At 46.0% G+C, this 20,084-nt stretch overlaps 1 protein-coding gene across 1 annotated transcript in view; it reads left to right on the forward strand.

The window, feature by feature from the left end:
- The window catches only part of KPNB1 (karyopherin subunit beta 1), a 2,271,876-nt gene that overhangs the window by 1,370,450 nt on the left and 881,342 nt on the right, over positions 1-20,084 (forward strand). Inside the window, exon 14 of the mRNA XM_044055271.1 lies at positions 1,541-1,612. Within this exon, the coding sequence (XP_043911206.1) occupies positions 1,541-1,612 (72 nt within the window). The remainder of the gene's footprint in view (positions 1-1,540; positions 1,613-20,084) is intronic.

Raw genomic sequence — 20,084 nt, forward strand, 5'->3', positions numbered from 1 at the left:
GACCTTTTTCATGTATAGTGCTTATACTGTTAGACCTGCACATTTGCAGTTCCACTGGGGGGGGCAGTAACACCCATTTAAGTGCAATGTAAGCAAAATATGTTGGATGAGTATCGCAGCACCATCTGCTCATAAAGCGAAGTACTTTTCTTACACTATTGATCCATAATCTGGATGAATGGATAGGTAACCACATTACCCCCTGGTTTAGTACCCATGTTCCTCCCAGATAAGTGCACCAGATAAGTGTTCTGGTAGTCTCTAGGTTTTCCATTTGCAGTCTGAGGGCTAAAAACTTCCATAAAATTTGGCTGGTTATCGGCATCTATGAACGACCTAGTGTGTGCTTCTGGATCTCCTAAAAAAGTAGCATTTTCCAGTGGACTTACCTGGTCAGCAAAGCAAGTCCCACTTGGCTGTCATTGAGGAACATGAGACTTCTGTACTACCTGACAAAGACTTAGTTCTTGGCTGATGAGCCTTTACCACCATCCTGACATCTGCTTGCAAATCATGTCTTTTGCTAAGGTATTGTGAAAAACTCTGGTATTTGGGCTGGTTAGCAGTACAGCATTTATCTCCACAGTTCAGGTAGGTTATCTGCTTAGCTGTACTTCATGTACTTAGCATAATGCTGTAACCTTTTCATACTAACCTGTCTGGTATGAGCTCCCGCTTTCCTTGTCTCGTAGACTGTCACCTTTTCCTAAGGACCTGACAGGCCAGCCTGCAGCTGTTGTACTCCGTTTGTTCACCTGGTCCTGTCTGCATTAGTTAGCAAACTGAGTGCAGTCAGTGCACATGAGGATTTTGGGATTTTTTTGGCAAGTGAGGCAGAGTGTTGGGAGGTCAGATTGAACCAGACCCAACAAGTGGCTGTGTTCCATTTAGTCATTTTAGATGGACGTATTTTAAAAGGAGTTGTAGCCAAGTTTTATGGGTAAAAGGTGGAGGTGCTCATATGCCAAGCCAACAAAGCATGTTGGTTTAGTCCTGCTGGGTGAACTTGCTTGCACATACAAATGTGGTTAAGTACATAACTAGTCTGTATGTTTAGTTAATGTAGACTGAAGTGCCAGCAACTAAACAGAGGAAACGAAACTCTGCGCATCACTTGAGTAGTGGTCTTTCCCACAATTCTTGCTGCAAGCTTCCCCTTTACATTTCCTGGCAGTGGACTGTTCTCTAAAGTGAAATAACCCAACTTTTGAAGGTACTCTAGGACAAGGGATAGACAAGTGGTCACAATGTTAAATTACCACTGCAGAAGGACTCCATTGTAAGCAAGTAAGCCTTGATGCATTTTTTGGACTTTTTATACAGTAGTAATTCTAGTTATGGACACAGTTTAATGTCAGATTTGTGTATACTTTAAGCATTTTTCATATTAGTATGCTCTTATATGTTCACTTTCTAGGTTTTTAAATGACATGGGCAGGAAATTAATTTATGGCTCGCTATCTTCAGTTTGTATTCTGATAACAGTAGTCTGGAATGTCTCTTTTGGTGCAGGTGTCTGATTTGCTTTTTCTTCCCCTAGTCTCACATACAGAGCACTTCAGACAGAATCCAGTTTAATGATCTGCAGTCTCTCCTTTGTGCCACACTACAGGTGAGTAGTTATGGCTAAAAGTAATTTTATATGCCAAGCTTGTGATGAATTTCATGCACCACACTGAACCTAGTGTTGACTGTGAATGCCTAAAGCTTTGTAGAATGTGGGATATGTTTTGGAGTAGCAGAGTTGGAGGTTCACTGGGCACATTTCATCAGCTGGTCTTTGTTTTGGCTTGTACTCCATTTTACCCATTTACAAATGTGTGCTAGCAGTTCTGTTTGTGTATGCTGGTGTTAGCGTACATCTGCATAAATCTCACCTTGGCTACAGTTTTCCAGCTGTTTTGGTTATTGTAAAGTTTACTTTTGATGCAGTGGAAGAGGTACTAATCATTTGTATACAAAATCCTTCAATTTCTTGAGGTTGTCTAAGGGAGTCGGTGCCATTTTTGTCTACCTGCCATATCTTCAGGGAATACTTTTGTTGGAAGCTCAGGCAGTAGACGTTTTTCCAGTAGACCATGTAAAGATTACGGTAGCAACATTCCTTGCACAGCTTCCCCAATGCATTAGTTTTTAGAGATCAAGTTTTAGTGGTGATTTAGTCATTTATATTAGTAGTTTTCATTTTTTTCATCATGGCAACTTAGTAATGTTGACTTTGCAGAGGCACACTTTTACTGGTGTTACTTAAATTTTGTTTGCTGTTTAGACCATATTTCATCGACCAAGCATTTAAACAAGTTAAAGTACGTTGTCCAGTGGAAAATAAGCCTGTGTGCATTTGCATGTGTTTCATTAAGATTACCATGTGAATACTACTTAATGGAGCTAAATTCACATTCTTTAGCCGTGCACTGCATGCTGTGCATACCTATCCACTAGGTGCCAACACTGCAGCAGTCCAGAACCATCTTCATATTCCCAGGATTGGCAGTCTAGTGTCAGTCCTACCCTCCCTAGGGTGCTGCTGCAGTTCCCTGGTTGCTAGGCAGTCCTAAGTTGTATGGATTGCAGTCAAAGCTTCAAGACTTGAAAACTGCCAGCTTGGGGGTTTTATGGTACAAAGTACTTGGATTTAAAGGCTTTGTTATAATGACAAATATTAGTCTTACAGCTTCCTGAAGAGCAGATAGACCCAGCACAAGCAGTTAAAGGCTGCTTGTTCCTAGAACTGTACTACAGCTAGTCACTAGTTCCAGTTGTCTTTGGGGGTAGGGGTGTCATTAAGATCGACACTTCCCCCAAACAGATATGTTTTTGTAAATCATTCTAGAGTTGATGCAGCTGCTGTTTGAGTTCCCTCAACTGCAAGGGTCAAGTACTAGCAATTTGCCTGGCAAGCTTCCAAGCATGTTTTAATTTAAGCATTTGTGGAAGATGGGGGGGGGGGTTCTCCCAATCACATCTCTAATGTTCATGGGTGTGGTTCCCTTACAAAAATGTCTTTCAAGTGTTGTCCAGACAAGAGATGCATACTTGTAATGCATGTAACCAGACTGACTAGATGCAGTGACTCTACGTTTGCAAAGTTGTTTTGGTAGAGTTTGTGCCGTAATTTCCTGGAGCAAAGATAAAGGATGTGTCTAAGCATAATTGTCAATGTCTTATTCTCATATTACAGTATAACTCTTGGGTTCCCTCTCTTGCTACCTGAATGTCCGGCCAGTGTACAAAAGCTTCCAGTCACTGCTAGGTGTGTGGGACGTGGGGCATAAGTTACTTCAGCACACACCAGACCTCAGAACTTCTCTGCTGCCAGTTGAACTTCAGCTGATCCTTCAGTTCCAAATGTCTGGTCAAAAATAAGTACCCCACTGGGGCCATTTTACTTGTTACTGCATGCCTGTGTTGGGTTCATGTAAACCAGGAAGGGAACGTGTAGATGCAGTCATCAGATCCCATATAAAGAAGCCCTCGAGCTCGCTTTTTTTGTTTAGGGCCTATGCAAGACCTTAAGTGCTGTCCTATCCGTCAGTCCTTTGTTCCAAAAACCTTGCGCATCAATCTGCACGCTTTAAACATTTATCTTGAGAATCAGTGCCTTAAGCGTTTGTCTTGGGTATGGTGGGGGCCAGTCAGCCAGTGGAGCCTCAAGAAAAAGGTCAAAATCGCCAGGTCTGACTACATAGCTACACCTCCTCCACCTGATGACCCTCTTGTGGCTGATAAGCTAGAGGAACAAACTGTCGCTGACAATATGGGTACAGCATGTACCAATGTGGAAGCTGCATAACCTAGAACGGAAGGCACGTCCTCAGAGGTATTGCAGATGTCTGCTTCAGAGGGGAAATGTCCTTGTACCGGCCGCTTGGGGGGATCCCTCTACTTCCTCACAGCCTACTAAACTGAGGCCTACCTTGTCTCTGCCCAAGAGGCCTTCTCTTAAAAAGAAAAAGAAGCTTGTTTCTCCCCCAGTAGAGACAGAGTGGCAGGCTTTTTCTCAACCTTTTTAATGTCTTTATGGCTCTAAGGCCTACTACACCCTTGGCCTCCCCAGTGGCTCCTTCTGTGATGAGCTCTAGGCCTCAGGCCTTGGATAAAGTTGCAGGCTGAAGAATTCTGACTCTTCCTCAGAGGATTTCCTATTAAGTCTCCCAGTTGCCATCCCCCTTGGCTGTGCCTTCTGAAGGAAGAATCTGCAGAGGCAGATTCCCCAGCTGAGGATCTCCCATTTGGAGAGACCAGTGCAAAGATGAGGAGAATATTTCATATGGGACGACTGAGATGACAAGTTCAAAAAAGATATGAACTTAAGATGGACTCCCCTACCCCTTTAGCTATGGCACCAGTACTGCCAGTATTTCTGGATGCATTTGCAGCATCCATCAATCCTAATTCTCAGCCTCCAGCACCTCGTAGGCCTGAGATTCTGCTAAGTTTCTGGGGGAGTACAATTCCTTAAGTGTCCTGCAACGGATCCTGGCACAGTTTCAGTGTCAACTGAGAAGGCATCTAAACTCCTACCAATCCTCCTCGCTTCCCACTGACAGGCCATGGAATGCCTTGGGAAGAAGGCCTACGCTTCTCCCTTGGCCTTCAGGGCAATAAATTACCAAACGCACATGTCAAAATGTGACCTAGCCCTTCTGGGAAAAGCTACTAAACAGGGATATCCCAGACTCTCCTGCCAAAGCTCAGCTATCCAGCCTGTTATTTCTATCCTCTCAGGTCACTAGGCATTCCATAAAGTGTGGCTATGATGTTGCTGAAGCTTCTTCCAGGTCAGCTGCATCTGTCTTGGTCTTGGGAAGATTTTCTTGGCTAAGGATACAGCCCCTACCAGATGATATCTGGACAAAACTCTTTTTGGTGTTCCTCCTTAACTCTGCCCTCTTTGGGACAAAGGTAGCTGAATTCAAAACTCTAAAACAAAAGGGGAAGGAGTTACAATACTTTAATCATCTATTTATTTCTCCTGTCCCTAAGTTCCACAGGAACTACCCATCAAAAATGCACTTAATCAGGAATCATTCTGCCTCCACCCCTCCTTCCAGGGGCAGAAAGACAGCCAGGAAGCAAACAACTCCTTCCAGGCCTGTCCAGACTCCTAAAGCTCATAAGCCTCTATTTTAAGACAGGGTAGGTAGTCTGTGACTACCTGCCATTCCTGGTACCCCCATATCCCAAAGGCTCGCTCACTGGAACCCCCCATCCCAAAGGCTCGCTCACTGGAACCCCCACATCCCAAAGGCTCGCTCACTGCCTCAGTTTGGAAAAAGATCACACACTGGTGCGTACTATCCATTATAGAGAAGGGTTATTTTATGATTTGGATCACAACTCCATCCTTGGGCATTCCACAGCCCTTCAACCCAAAAGATCAGCTCCCATTATTTCAGCCTGTTAGTCTCATTGCCCATGGAACAATTCATCCTGTCCCAACAGAGGGAAAGGTTTCTACTCAAGGTTCTTCCTAGTCCTAAGGGAAGATGACCCCTGGAGACCAATCCAGATCTTTCCCACTGCTCTTTTTGCAAGTGCCCACCTTTCGAATGCTCACTCTGCAAACCCTTTTTTCTTGGATTTTTACTTTTGGGGGGGGGGGGGGGGTTGGTCACCTTGTACGTAAAGGATGCCTACCTTCACATCCCAGTAAGGTACCTACTTATGCTTTTCTTTGGACTCACATTTCGATTCTTGGCATTTCCCTTTGGGCTTTCTACTCCACCAAAGGTTTTGACCAAGTGCCTGGCTGTAGTAGTAGCCTTCTGCAGGACCCAAGGGATTCAAAATTTCCTTGCCTAGATCTCTTCTTTCAGGCAGACTGCACAGAATCCTTGCAACTCCATCTACAAACAGTCATTTTACTCCTGCAAGCACTGATTTCAAGATTACCCCAAGTCTAACCTGACCCCCCTCTCAGGACATAGTATTCTTGGGGTACAGGATAAGGACAGATGTAATGAGGGCTTTCCTACGTCTTCAAAGGGTGGGAAACATGAGGCGGTATCTGCTTCACTGCCCTTCAGGCCACAGACTTGACTGCCAGCCAGTACTTCAGGCTGCTGGATTATGTGGCATCTACCATTCCCATGTTGCCATTGGCGAGGCTCCACATGAGGGTGTTAGTGGTACCGAAGGTCTGTATGGACACAACACACATCCTCTAGTACAAAATCCCCTTTTTGCCTTGCCTCTTCAGTGGTTTTTGAATCAAGTGAACTGCAACCCAGGTCTACCCTTACAGGCTCCCTTACCATTACAGGAGATGTACACAAGTGCCTCTGATCTGAGGTGGGGAGCAGCCATGGGTTCCCTAAGAGTCAAGGGTACATGGCCAGACTCCCTTAACCAGGAGCATGTTAATATCAGATGAGAGCAGTTTTTTTGGCCCTAAAGGCCTTTCCAACACACTTTGAAACAAGGCCCACTAAAATTAATGAGTAAGACGTTCTGTTAGATTCTCAGCTAGAGCGTCTTTTGTGTGGAGACATGCGTGAATAGGCGTTCCTTCGATGAAGGTTGTGCGTTAGGGCTGGCAACTCTGCACGTAAAAATCCACTGCCAATCATTAGCGGACCGGAGTTCCGCTGTGGCGACCCCTAACTGGGAAAAGCTGAAAGACGCAACAAAAAGTTCTGTGGTATGTGAACAAACAGGAGGAACAAAATCTTTCTTGCTATGCAAACTAACTCTCCAAGTGTGGGAGCTTGCCACCAAAAAATAAGTCTTGTTACAGGCAGTTGTATCCCCACAGAACAGAATACTTAGGCAGACGCACTTCAGTCCCACGAATGGATGCTCCACAGGGATACGTTCGACATGGTCCACAAATGGGGTACGCCTCAAATCTGTGCCTCCCCTATGAACAGACAACTTTCATTCTTTTGCACCAGACTGCACATTTCTCTGGCGAGGGCAGTAGATGCCTTCTTAATTTCTTAAAAGGGGATGTTTCTGTATGCATTTGCCCATTCCCACTACTTCAGAAAGTCCTACAGAAAATTCAGTAGGACAAACCAAAAATATTGTTGGTGATCCCCTTTTGGCCAAGACAGCACTGGATATCCTATTCTCATATTGTGTTATTCATAATAGTAGGGAGTTGCTGCCTGTCGCGCCACCGTCCGGCCAGTATACCAAAGTCTCTTTCACAGGGAGGGGTATGTGTAACTTCCCTTACCAGGGCCATAAACCGATGTTTGGTATAAAAGTGACTTCTGCACGTACCCTCAGAATTTTTCTGCAGCAGTGAACATCTGATTCCACGGCCAGTTCCACAAGCAGATTGCGTTTCTTCAGATAGAATAGATTCCGTTCAAGACCAGACTACAGCTTCTTCAACCGATGCATACAAGTGCCCTGTTGGGTTTTTTCCTTTGATTCCAGTTTAGACTTGCATGTCAACTAGAAAGGGGAAGTGTGCTTGTGGGGAAACTAATTCCTCACACACACGGCCGAGAAGTGTGTATTTTGCCTATGCGAAGCCCACTACCATGCATCCTGTCCTATTTGGTAATCTTTCGTACCCAAACTTCTCCAAAGCTGCTTGGCGGAACTGAAGTTGTATTTAGAGAACCAAAGACTACGTTTCTTAGGCTCTGTATGGAAGGAGTAGGCCCATCAGACGAACCGCCAAGGAAAAAGGCCAAGAAAATCAGGCCTGAATCCCAAGCTGCGCCTCAGGCATCCGAGCAGGTTCTGCAGGTGCTTGAAAGCCCAGAAACCTTAATGGAAGCTGGCATGCTGAAACCCCGCTTGTATGTCTGCTGAGGCTATTCAGCCATTGGAAACTGGCAGAGGGAAAACACAACTTAGTGGAAAGGCCCTGCTCCTTTTCCTGCTAAGTAGAGGACCACTGCTATGCTTACTCCTTTGAAAAGAAAACAAAAAAAAACTAAGCACCTGAACCTCAACTGGTGCCTGGTTGGGTAGTGTTCTCAGTCTCTCTAAGGCTCTTCAGGCCTTGCAGAGACAACAGCTTCCCTTTACTCTCATCTCGGCCACCAGTTAAAGTATCTGAGGAAGATTACTCCTCTTCTGAGAAACCCTCTTATGAAACCCAAATAGACTTCCCTAAAGATTTAATTACCACAGAAGAGGATTCTATTTCTCCTGAATCCCCAGGAGAAAAATTTACCTTTGGGAACAGTCTCCCTCATGAGGGAACATTAAGTGGCAGGCTTCAGAGGTTTCTGAATCCAAGAAAAGGTACTTTGACCTCTTAAAAATTGAACAACCATCTCATTCTGCTGTCCCTTCCTTACTATCTGCTTTTCAGGATGCTTTTTTGGCTGCTTCAGTCTCCTGACTCGCAACCTCCAGCATCTAAATGACCAGACTGTTTCCATAAGGTCCCCCAGGACACAAAATTTCTCTTTAGAAATCCACCAGCATATCCAGTTAAAGCTGTCTCTGCAGACACATTTTCAAAGCAGTTACTTCCACTGCCTAAAGACAGCAAATTTATGGACACACTTGGGGGGGGTATATACCGCTTCTACTCTAGCTATGAGCCGTGACCTACCAAAAGCTTGCCAGGTATGTTTTGCTTACCATTTCCAAAACCTTTACCCTTCAATGTGAGGTACAGGACTCCCCTATAAAAGCCCAAGTTAATTCCCTAGTTTTCACAGCATCCCAAGTGACCAAGCCCTCCATTAAGTGCAGTTATGATGCTGTGGAAGCATCATCTAAATCAGCTCTTTCAGTGTCAGTACTAAGGCGATATTCCTGGGTTAGGCTTCAACCTCTCCTTGTGGATGTTAAGACTAACTACTGGATGCACCATTGGACAATAAGGCCCTCTTTGGACAGGCTTCTGCAGAGCTCCTTAAATCCCTTCAAGAAAAGGGAAAAGAATTACAGAATCTCAAACATCTGGTATCCCCTATTCCTAGATACCACAGGAATTACCCACGGAAGCCCTCCTTTCACTCAGCCCCTCTAAGGGACGTAGACAACCCAGAAAAAGCTCTACTCCCAGGTTTCCAACCATTTCCTCCACTACATCTTTTCGGAGTCATTCTGCTCCCACCTTTTCAAGGTATCCCTCTGCCACCAAGGGACCAAATCTATTTATTCCCAACCATCATTCAACAGCTCCTAACTCTGGGCACCATAGAACAGGTGCCTACCCCACAAAGAAACACTGGCTTTTACTCCAGAATGTTTCTTGTACCGAGGAAGGACAGCCCTTGGAGGACAATCCTAGATCTATCCTCCTTAAACCTCTTCCAAGTTCCCAGCTTCAAATCTATCACATTACCCCTTCTTTTACCTCTTTCCCCCAGGCATTCATGGTAGCCTTGGACCTGAAGGATACCCATCTCCACATTCGTATCCATCCAAATAACAGGAAATTACTCAGATTTGCAATAGGCTCCTGTCATTTCCAATTCTCTGCCTTGCCCTTTGGTCTCTCCACTGCTCCAAGAGTGTTTACAAAGTGCCTAACCCACTTCATTGCTCACTGCAGGACCCAGGCTATACAAGTAAACGCATACCCTAGACCTGCTCATCCTTCATCAAGACTACCACGATCTTCAACTTCACCTACAACAGGTGTCTTCCACCCTAACTCAGTTAGGGTTCACCCTAAATCTAGAAATATCACACCTGACCCCCTCACAAAATTTGGTTTCCTTGGTATGCAGGATCAGAACAGACTGCATGAAAGCCTTCATCCCAGACCCAAAGGATCAAGGACCTTTGCATATACCTTGAGTCATATCCTTACCCAGTCCTTGACAGCTCAGGAATTCCTGAGAATGCTAGGTCACATTTGCTCCCTCATACCCATGTTACCTCTGGCAAGACTCCGTGCTCAAAATCCAGTGGGTCTTCAACAACCTATGGGGCCAACATTTCCAACCCATGGACTCGCCTCTTCCACTGCTCCTGTGCTTAAAGGAAATCCAGTGGTGGCTCTCAGCACTACATCTCAACCTAGGAACGCACCTTCAACTTCCAGCCCCACAACAGGTCTCCACTGATGCGTTAGACCTGGGATGGGGTACAGTGCTCTTAAACAAATTCTCAGTTTAAGACAAATGGTCTACTCAAAGGCAAAAGGACCGCATCAGGGAAATGAGGGCATTGCTACTAGCCCTTCCAACTTTCAAACCCACTATCCTGCTAAGAACCCTGAAGGTAATCAAGCCAATACGACTGTCCTGTGGTACATCAACAAGCAAGGGGGGAGGGGGAGACCAGGTTCTACCCCCATGCAGCCTGGCCATCCAGATTTGGAATTTAGCAGCTTCTCGCCAGGTTCACCTGCTAGCAGTGTGTATCCCCTCAACAGAGAATGTTATGGTAGACAAACTCAGCAGAACCTCTGCTCCCTCACGAGTGGATGCTTCAGATAGGTCTTTCTGGACATGATACAGAGTTGGGGTATTCCACAAGCAGGTCTTTGCCTCCCCCCAGAGCAAGCAGATGCCCAACTTCTGCACAAGGGATCCACATCCACAAGCTTAGAAAGTGGATGCGTTCTCCTTTTTTTGGGAAGGAATTTACTTTTATGGTTTCCCTCCTTTCACACTAAGTCATGAAAATTCAGGAGGACAAACCTAAAGTTCTACTGGTGACCCCGTATTGGCCAAGACAGCATTGGTTCCCCCTCCTTCACTTACAAACCAAGGGCAATCACCACAGGTTACCCCACCGATTAGACCTGTTCACACAGGACAAATGGATCCCTACTCCACCCACAGGTGGACAACCTGAAATCGACCTTACGGGGTGATAGGATTCTAATCCCATACAGACACATGTTTAGAGAATGTACTCCATATTCTGCAGGAGGCCAGAAAACCTAGTACTAGGAGAAGCTATGTATTTAAGTGGGGCAGATTCTCCAAGTGGTGTCAAAGGAATAACCAGGACCCCCTCACTACTCTGATACTGATGGTCCTATTCTATTTGTGCGAGCTACTCCACTCAGGACCAACTTATTCTTCAGTCAAAGTCCACTTGTCTGCTATCTCTACCTGTCTGTCCATTACACCTCCTCTGGCATTCAGACTGGAGGTCAAGTTTTTTCTGAAGGGAGTCCTTCATATCAGACCCCCCAGGAGAGCTATTCCCCCTCCTTGGGACCTCATTTTTGTATTATCAAATCTAACGCCTCCTTTTCAACCAGCATACTCAGTTTCCCTGAAATTGTGCACCCTGAAAACAGTACTGCTGGTGACCCTTGCCTCTGCCAGGAGGGTTTCAGAGATTCAAGCCCTTTTGGTCACTTCTCCTTACCTTGTTTTCCACAAGGACAGAGTGGTGCTCAAGACCAACCCTTCATGCCCAAGGTAATGAGCTTTCGTTGAATAAAACCATTAATCTACCAGTTTTCTATCTTCCTCCACAAAACTTCTCGGAGAGGACTTTACATTCCCTAGATGTACACACAGCTTTGATATTACTTCGACAAAACTAAGTCTATTTGAAGATTTTAGAAGGTCTTGGGAAGAATGCAAGTGCAGCTGCCAGATTCTGCACAAGGACTCGCGTGAACTTTCTTCTGCTTGAGCCAAGACTGCTACCATACCACTTGTAACATTTGCCAGTCGTTTGTCCCTAAAACCCTTCGTAGTCATCCGGGATCCCTAATACTTTATCTTGAAAACCAGTGACTAAAGCGTTTATTTTATTAACAAGGACAGAGTGGTGCTCAGGACCAACCCTTCATGCCCAAGGTAGTTAATGAACTTTCATTGAATCAAACCATTAATCTACCAGTTTTCTGTCTTCCTCCACAAAACTCCTCAGAGAGGACTTTACATTCCCCAGATGTACACAGACAGCTTTGATATTACTTTGACAAAACTTAAGTCCATTAGAAGATCTGACCAATTATTCATTTCTTTCCATCCCAGAACCCTAGGGGGGAGGGCTGTCCCAAAACAGACAATTTCCTCATGGATCTCCAAATCCATTTCATTGTGCTAATCCCATCATGGGAAATCCTTGCAAGGCCATGTTAAACCTCACTTGCCAGGGCAGCTGCCTTTTTCGAAGGCATGGACTTCACCTCCATTTTAGAAGCAGCCATTTGGACCTCTGTACACACCTTCACCAAACACTACAAGCTGGATATGGCCTCTAGAGCAAAAGCAGGGTTTGCCAGGTCTGTCCTCCATGGCTTGGTTGATCAAGGAAACTTACCCTCCACACAGGTTCATACTTAAAGCTCTGGTACTCTCTACTGTTATGAATACAGCAGGTTGAGAATAGCACATAGAATAGTTCTGTAAGAACTTGGCATAACCCTAGATGTCCTTCCATGTTGCAGTATTCAGTCCCATGCACCTACCACTTGTTCCTAACCAGGACTCCATGGCCTACCTGTGGGGACAGTCATTATCTCCCCCAGTTTAACTCCTCTACCCAACCAACCTACTGCCCTGGACCTGGTCTTCATGCAAGTCTTGGTCTCCCACTAGGACCCCCCTTTGCAGTTCACCGGAGCACTACTGTATGCAGCAAAACAGTTCTGATGAGGGTACTTGCAGACGTCATTTTTATGCTGGTCTGTTTATGGTCCTGGTAAGGGACGTGTCACACACCCTCCTGTGAAAGACTTTGGTATACTGGCCGGACGGTGGCGCTGCAGGCATCAACTCCCTACTGTTATGAATACTGCAACATGGAAGAGAAGGACATCAAGTGTTATGTTAAGTTCTCACACAACTATTCTTTCTCCCCCCTCCTGCATTTAGCCAGGACAATCGCCGCAAGTTACTTCACGGAGTGGACCTTCACACACGGGACAAAGGATGTCTAATCCATCCCCACTTAAAATCTCTGATCCTCATGCTGTGGGCAATAGAATTCTAATCCCTTATAGACACTTCTACAATGAGGTTGTGCTCATAGTCCTGCAAGAGGACAGGAAACCTAATACTAGAATATCTTGTATATTTAAATTGAAAAGATTCTCCATATGGTGTGTACAAAGACAGTTGGACCCTTTCCAGGCGGATGTCCCTTTGGCACCGTCATAACTGTATGACCTCTTGCAGACAGGCTTGGCATACTGTTAAAACCCGCCTTGCCGCTATTTCAGCTAGTCTGGCTGTGGATCCTCCTTTGCTTCCAGATTTCCTGCAGTTATCCCTAAAGGGAGTGCTGCACCTCAGGCTTCCAGGACCCCCCCCCCCCAAAAAGACCTGAATTATGCTTTGGAGAAACTCATGTTGGCCCCCCCTGTTGAGCCACCATTTAAGGTTTCTCTGAAACACTGCACTTGTCAAGGCCACTAGTACGGTTTTCCATCTTGAAGAGCGAGTTACAGGCTCGCATTGCCATTGCCCCTTCCCTCATCTTCCACAGACGAGGGTAACCCTTAGGACCAACCCTTCATGCTCAAGGTGGTCAGTGAGCTTATCCCTAAACTTAAGCCTTCCACCGTTCCTACCTTTTTTGCCCATCCTCAGGGTGACAGTGTCTTACATTCCCTTTGTGCACAGGCAGCTTAAGTTTTACCTTGACAAAACCAAATCCGTCAATTTCAGCCTGGATTTCCACAGCAGTTTCCTTCTGCTATGCACACCATGGGAAATCCTTGGCGTCCAAAGTTAAAGCACACTGCGCTAGGGCTATGGCTTCGTGTGGAGCTTTTTTAAAGAACTGGATGCTGCCACCATTTTGGAGGCAGCTACTTGGCCATCTGTCCACACCTTTACCAAGCATTACAAATTTGACCAAATTTCCAAATCCAGGGCTGGATTCGCCAGGGCCTTCCTTTATGGATTTGTAGAGTTCCAAGCCACCACCCTCTTCTTCCCAATGAGCTTTGGTACTCGCCCAAGAGTTGGAATACTGCAACATAAGAATAGAAGAATTTAGAATAGTTGTGTAAAATCTTACCATAACCACAGCTGTCCTATTCCTTTGTTGCAGTATTCTTACTGAGATCCTATGCCTCAGGTGACCCAAACATCCAGCTCATATGCAAAAGCTTAAGCCTGGTTGTTGCTAGGTGTGTGGGATGTCGCACGCAGGACCCGTAAACCAGGGGCCTTAAATGTGATCTCTGTGCGCACAGACCTTAGAAATTCTCTGCCACAGTTGAATGTCAGATTGATCACTGCTCCACTGTCTTCAAGACTTCTTCAGATAAGTACCCCATTGGGGAAATATTTTTCTTTAGCTTTGGTTGCTATTGCCCCTTAGCTGATCCCCACTAGAAAGGAGAAATGCAAGTGTGGCTGCCAGATTCTGCACAAGGACTCGCGTGAACTTTCTTCTGCTTGAGCAAAGACTGCTACCATACCACTTGTAACATTTGCCATTCGTTTGTCCCTAAAACCCTTCGTAGTCATCTGGGAACCCTAATACTTTATCTTGAAAACCAGTGACTAAAGCGTTTATTTTATTTATTTTACATTTGTTGACCGGGAATGTCTGAGCAGAGGCCCTTTTTCAGCAGAGGCCCGGGGAGAAAAGCTCCAGTACGTACAAGTATAACATTAAGTACATTAGTATAGATTTTATACAAGTCTGTTACAGCTAAATCTTATACAGATAATTGGTTGTACATATATTAGTTAAGCAGAAAGGAATATAAAGTACAAAAATCTGTTTTTTCATCAAATCAGACCAGTAGTTGAGTATTACAGAGAGAAGTACATAGATTGAGGAAGAGTTGAGAATGGAAAGTGTTCAAGGAGGGTTTGAGCATTGGCAGATCCATTTCTTAATGAAATATTCTTTTGTTAGTTTAAACTGTTTGGGATATGCCTGTGTTCGAATCCCGAGGGGAAGTTTGTTCCATTCAATAGAGGGGCGGTAGCTATATACATTTTGGCCTGCTTTAGATTTGGGCTTGAATTTTAGAAGGTTTTGGGAAGAGCTACGGAGGTTTCTTGTAGGAGCATAGTGGGAGATAGTGTAAGGCTGGATAGAAAGATGGCTGATATAGGATTGAGTGTATGGTTTGGAGCTGAGAGAGGAGGAGGAGTTGGGGCATTTCAAGCCAGTAAGTATTTTAATGAGACAGTGGTGAGGTCTGTATTAGCCCCTAGATATGGATAACAAACAACTAAAGCGTTTAGCCCTAGGTATGGAACCAGTCTGCCATCGGGGTGGAGCCTCCTAAAAAGAAGGCAAGGTTGTAAGGCCTACTGTTTCTGTTCCTCTGACATTGGAAGTCCTGCCAGCCACAGATCTAGGGGCTGAGGGTCGTCCAGTAGAACTGGTGGTTTTGGTGGCCACCTTTGTGGAAGCTGCCTTGGAAACCCCGGTAGGCACATCCTCTGAGTTTTCTCTGACATCGGCTTTGGCCGACAGGCTTTGCTGGATGCCCACCCACTGTTCTGGAAATGGGATCCTGTCCCACAGGCCAGTCGCCTGATACTGGGCCTACACCTCCACTTTCACTGACTATTCTCAAGAGGAACAAAAATCTAAACATCTGTCTACTTCAGTTGAGAACCAACCAGACTGATGTACACTTTCACAGTCCTTGGGTCAGGCCTTTATGGCTCTTCGGTCCACTGCCTATCCTGATGCTACATTGCCTGCTCTGAGCGCCAGGCCAGCTTCAGCTTTTCCATTCATCCCACCCATATTCAGGAGGAAGATTCCTCCTCTTCCTAATATGAATCTTTTACCTACACCTCCCAGTTGGCTGGACTGCTACTCCCCAGATGAGAACTCCCTAGATAATCACCCTCTGAAGATATTTCTTTTGGGGAAACAATTACCATAATGAGTGATTTTTTTCAAGTGGGATACCACTCAGATGACTGAGGTTCAAAAGAGGTATTTTAAACTACTCGCAGGTGGGGTCACCCTCCCCCTCTGCAATTCCCTGTGATTCCAGGTTACCTGAATGCATTTGCATCAGCCTCTAAGTCGCCCAAATCACAGCTCCCAGAAGACCTGACCGGTTTTAAAAGGTCCTTGAGCACAAATACCTCATTAAGCCATCTATGGCAGATCTGCAGTTATTGCAGTGGCCCCTGGCAAACAGTCCAGACTAATACCTTCCTCCCTTCTGCCATCAGACAAGGACAGCAAGGTCATGGACAGACTGGGGAAAAAGATCTACACATCCTCTACGCTGTCCTTCAGGGCAGTCAATTACAAGATCCACATAGTCAGATATGCCCTAGACTTGGGTTCTCGGGCATCCTCCTTGCTTTCCTCCATGCCTGATTCTCCTAACAAATCTCAGCATTTAAGCTGTCTTCAGCATCACAGGTTGCCAGACATTCTGTTATGTGCAGCTTTGATGTGGCTGAGGCCTCTGCTAGGTCTGCAGCTTCAGCCTCTACTACGCAGATACTCCTGGCTCAAGCTTCAGCCCCACCCTGAGGACTTTAAAACCAAAATCTTAGATGCGCCACTTGACAGCAAATTCCTGTTTGGCAAACAGTCTGCTGACCTCAAACATTTATTGGTCTTTCCCGTCCCCAAATTGTACAGAAACTACCATGCTAAGACTACTTTTCTCAGGAGGTCCCAGGCCCCCATCCACCACCTAGGCAGAAAAAAGATCTAGAAAGGCACCTTCCCAGAGGGCAGCCCCTCCTCAACCTACTCCTAGCAGCCATTTCCAGATTGAAGCAGTAATATGCGACTGGCTCAGCCAGCTTCCCGTTTCCTCCCACCTCTCACGGTCTACCCTTCTGGAAAAGTTACCTCAGACAGCTGGGTATTGTCTACAGTAGCGAAAAGGTACTTAATGTCCTGGTAGGAAAAGCTCCTACCACAATGCATCCCCTTCCCACCCAAAAATCAGCTACATCTAATCTCCCAGGTCATCCAAGATCTACTTGCCCAAGGGACCATAGAAAGTTCCCTCAGGCCAAGAAGGGAGGAGATTCTACTCAGGCGCTTTCTAGTATTCCTGGATTTATCCTGCCTAAATCTTTTTCTGAAGGTCCCTTCTTACAGAATGTTCTCTTAAAAGCCTTCTCCCACTATTGCCACTCAAGGCATTCATGGTCACTTTGGACTTGGAGACATACCTCCACATTCCCATTCATTCAAACTACAGAAAGTTTTATTTTGCTGGACCCTATTCACACTTCAGTTTACTGCCTTGTCCTTTGTGCAGTAGATAAACCAAAGTGTATATCCCAGTGGTAGCTTACTGCAGAACAAAAGGCATTCAAATTTACCCCTACCTAGACTCTCATTCTAGCAATAGAGTTCTCGGGGAACCACTTAACTGTTCACTATGTCCCTGCTTCAGAGCTTTGGGTTCACTCTCAACCTGACAGTCACTCACCCCAGCTCAAGATAAAACCTTACTGGGCTGCAGGATAAGAATGGACTTAATGAGGGCTTTCCTTCCCAAGTGCAAAGTCTACTCCCTAGTCAACCACTTCAATTAGCTGCTTTTGGTCACCCACATTTTGGCCAGGCAGTTCTGGTGTCTTCTAGGCCTCATGACAGCTACAGTCCCTATGCTACCCCTAGCCAGGCTGCACATGAAGTTCTAGTGGTACCTAAATTTGGGTCACGGCATAGCCACCCCCTGGACTTGCAGGTACCCTTCCTGCCATGCTTGAAGACAGACTTAAGGTGGTGGATCCAACAAGTACACCAGAACCCAAGCCTACCCCATGCAGTCCACCAAACCAGTGCAATGCATGCACACAGATGCCTCAGGTTTAGGGTGGGAAGCCACTATGAATAGCCTCAAGGTGTAGGCTGAATGGAAGCCCTTCCTCCCAGAAAAAAAACACATCATAAGGGAGATGAACTGTGCTCAATCTAGCACTCCAACCTTTTTCTAATGCAGGCAGACCCCTTGCCTTCACAGACAATACAACTGATGTGGTACATCAACAAACAGGGGGGCACCAGGTCTTAACTACTCAGCAGGCTTACAGTTCAGACATGGAGCTATCCTCTCAGCACTGCAGGCAGTCTACATTCCAACACAGGCCAACCACTAGGCGGATGCCCTTTAGATGCTTCTCTCAACATCACGAGTGGATGTTGCGCAGAGATGTGGTGTTAGACATTGTCCACCAGTGGGGCAACCACAGAGATGTCCTAGTCCCATGTTGCAGTATTCTTTATATGGATTTACTCCTAGTCTCTTGTACGTAAGGCCAGTGTTCAAAAGCTCATTCCCTTTGAGGTGTGTGGGACATCTGACATGGCTCAGAAAATGTGGGCCGTAAGTGAAGTCTGCACGCACCAGCCGTCAGAACTTTCAGCCGCCAGTCTTGCGCCCGGTGCTTCTGCTACTGCCGACGCCAGATTTGTTTCAATAAGTACCCCGTTGGGGACCTTTTCAATCCTCAATCTGTATTGCTTGTTCATGTCATCCAGAAAGTGTAAGCGTCAGTGTGGCCACCAGATCCCTCATAAGGGCACCCACTGCCAGTGTCTTTTTTGTTTGGGATGGTCGCACGACCACAAGGCCTGCCCTTTTTGTCAGGTGTTGGCGCCAAAGACCTTACGTAGCCGCTTGCATGAAATCTTTACATAGAAAAACCATCGTCTGAAGCAGATTACTTTAGGGGTGGAGGGCTCCTCAGAAGTCTCTTCGGAATCTCCAGAAAAGGCCAAGACCTTAGGGTCTCAGTCTACTACTGAGCCTCTTTCGACTGATCCATAGCCTGTGGCTGAGATTGGCCTGGTACAAGGATCTCGACCCGGATCCGCCGCTCCACATAATGGGGGTACCTCTAAGAATTCCTAGGTGAGAACACATCTGCAGAGGCTATTCTGGCCCAAGTTTCCGATGCCTGGGTGTACCTGCATTTTCTGAGGATCAGTCTGATCCTTTGCAGTCTCCGGTTTCTAGGCCCACACAGACGTCTACCGGATCTTTTAAAAGAAGAGATGAGAACATTTTCCCACAACAGAAAGCATTTCCAATTGGCAGGCTTTTAATCCAAGCCTTTTCAATGCCTTTATGGCATTGAGGCTTAACTCCGCTCTTACTACTTCCACATTACCCCCTCTCCTGAACCCTAGGTCGCAGACTACAGAGACAGTCACTAGGAAAGAGGAAGTCCTATCAGATTCCTCAGAGGAATCTTTCATACAGCTCTGATATCTTCCCCTTTGGGATGCAGCTCCCCAGAAGAAGAATCAGTGGACTCTGACTTCCCAGTTGAAGACAGACTTCTGGCGAAACCAAATGGATATCCTCAAATGACTGGGGTACAAAACGGATGACCTCATTCATTTGGAATCCCCACAGCCCATCTGCTGTTCCTCCTATTCTCGCTGCCTTTTTGGATGCCTTTTCATCAACATCTCTTAACCCAGACTCCCAACCTCCTGCTCCATGCAGACCAGACTTTACAAGGATGTCCTTTTCCTGTGTTGCAGTATTCTAGTTGTGGGATTTCCTGCCCTCGGGCGATTCTTACATCGGCTCCTACACACAAGCTTCAGCTTGGCTGTTGCAGCGTGCGTGAAATGTCTGACGTAAGGCCATAAACCAGGGGCCATAAATGTGACGTCTGCACGCACAATCTTCAGAACATTTCAGCCGCAGACTACCTACGCATTGTACGATCACTCCTTCACAGACATAGCATCAATAAAACTAAGTAACCAGTTGGGTTTCTATTTTTCTTGTTTTGCCAATTGTTGCTTAAGATTGGTTGTAGCCAACTGATGTCAGGTAAAAAGGGAAAGTGCCAATGCAGGTGCCAGATTCCCCATAGAGACTCCCATGATGTGTTTTTTGCTTAGGCTGGGAACACTACCATTCCTCCTGCTCAATTTGTCCATCACTTGTGCCGAAGACCCTGCGCAGTCATCTGGCTGCTTTAAACCTCTACTTAAAAAAAAACAGCGCCTTAAACGGTTAGCCTTTAGAATGGATCGCGCATCAGTGGCCACATCCAAACCTCCATGAAAGAAGGCCAAGATTGCTAGGTCTTCCTTGCCTGCCGCTTCGCTACCTGATGCCTCGCCAACTGCCGATCTAGGAGTGTGGCACTCAGCGGTTCCTTTGACTTCTCTGTCCTTTGAGGAAACCGTTGCACAGTCGACTATCGGCATGTCCTCTGAGCTTACCCAGACACAGACTACTGTTGATGTCGAGGGGGAACCAGTCTCTGTGGTACCTCGGACTGGGATCCAGACTTCAGAAATGTTGA

This window comes from Protopterus annectens, chromosome 13.part0 (assembly GCF_019279795.1).
Source record: "Protopterus annectens isolate FY-2018-M chromosome 13.part0, PAN1.0, whole genome shotgun sequence".
Taxonomy (NCBI): domain Eukaryota; kingdom Metazoa; phylum Chordata; order Ceratodontiformes; family Protopteridae; genus Protopterus; species Protopterus annectens.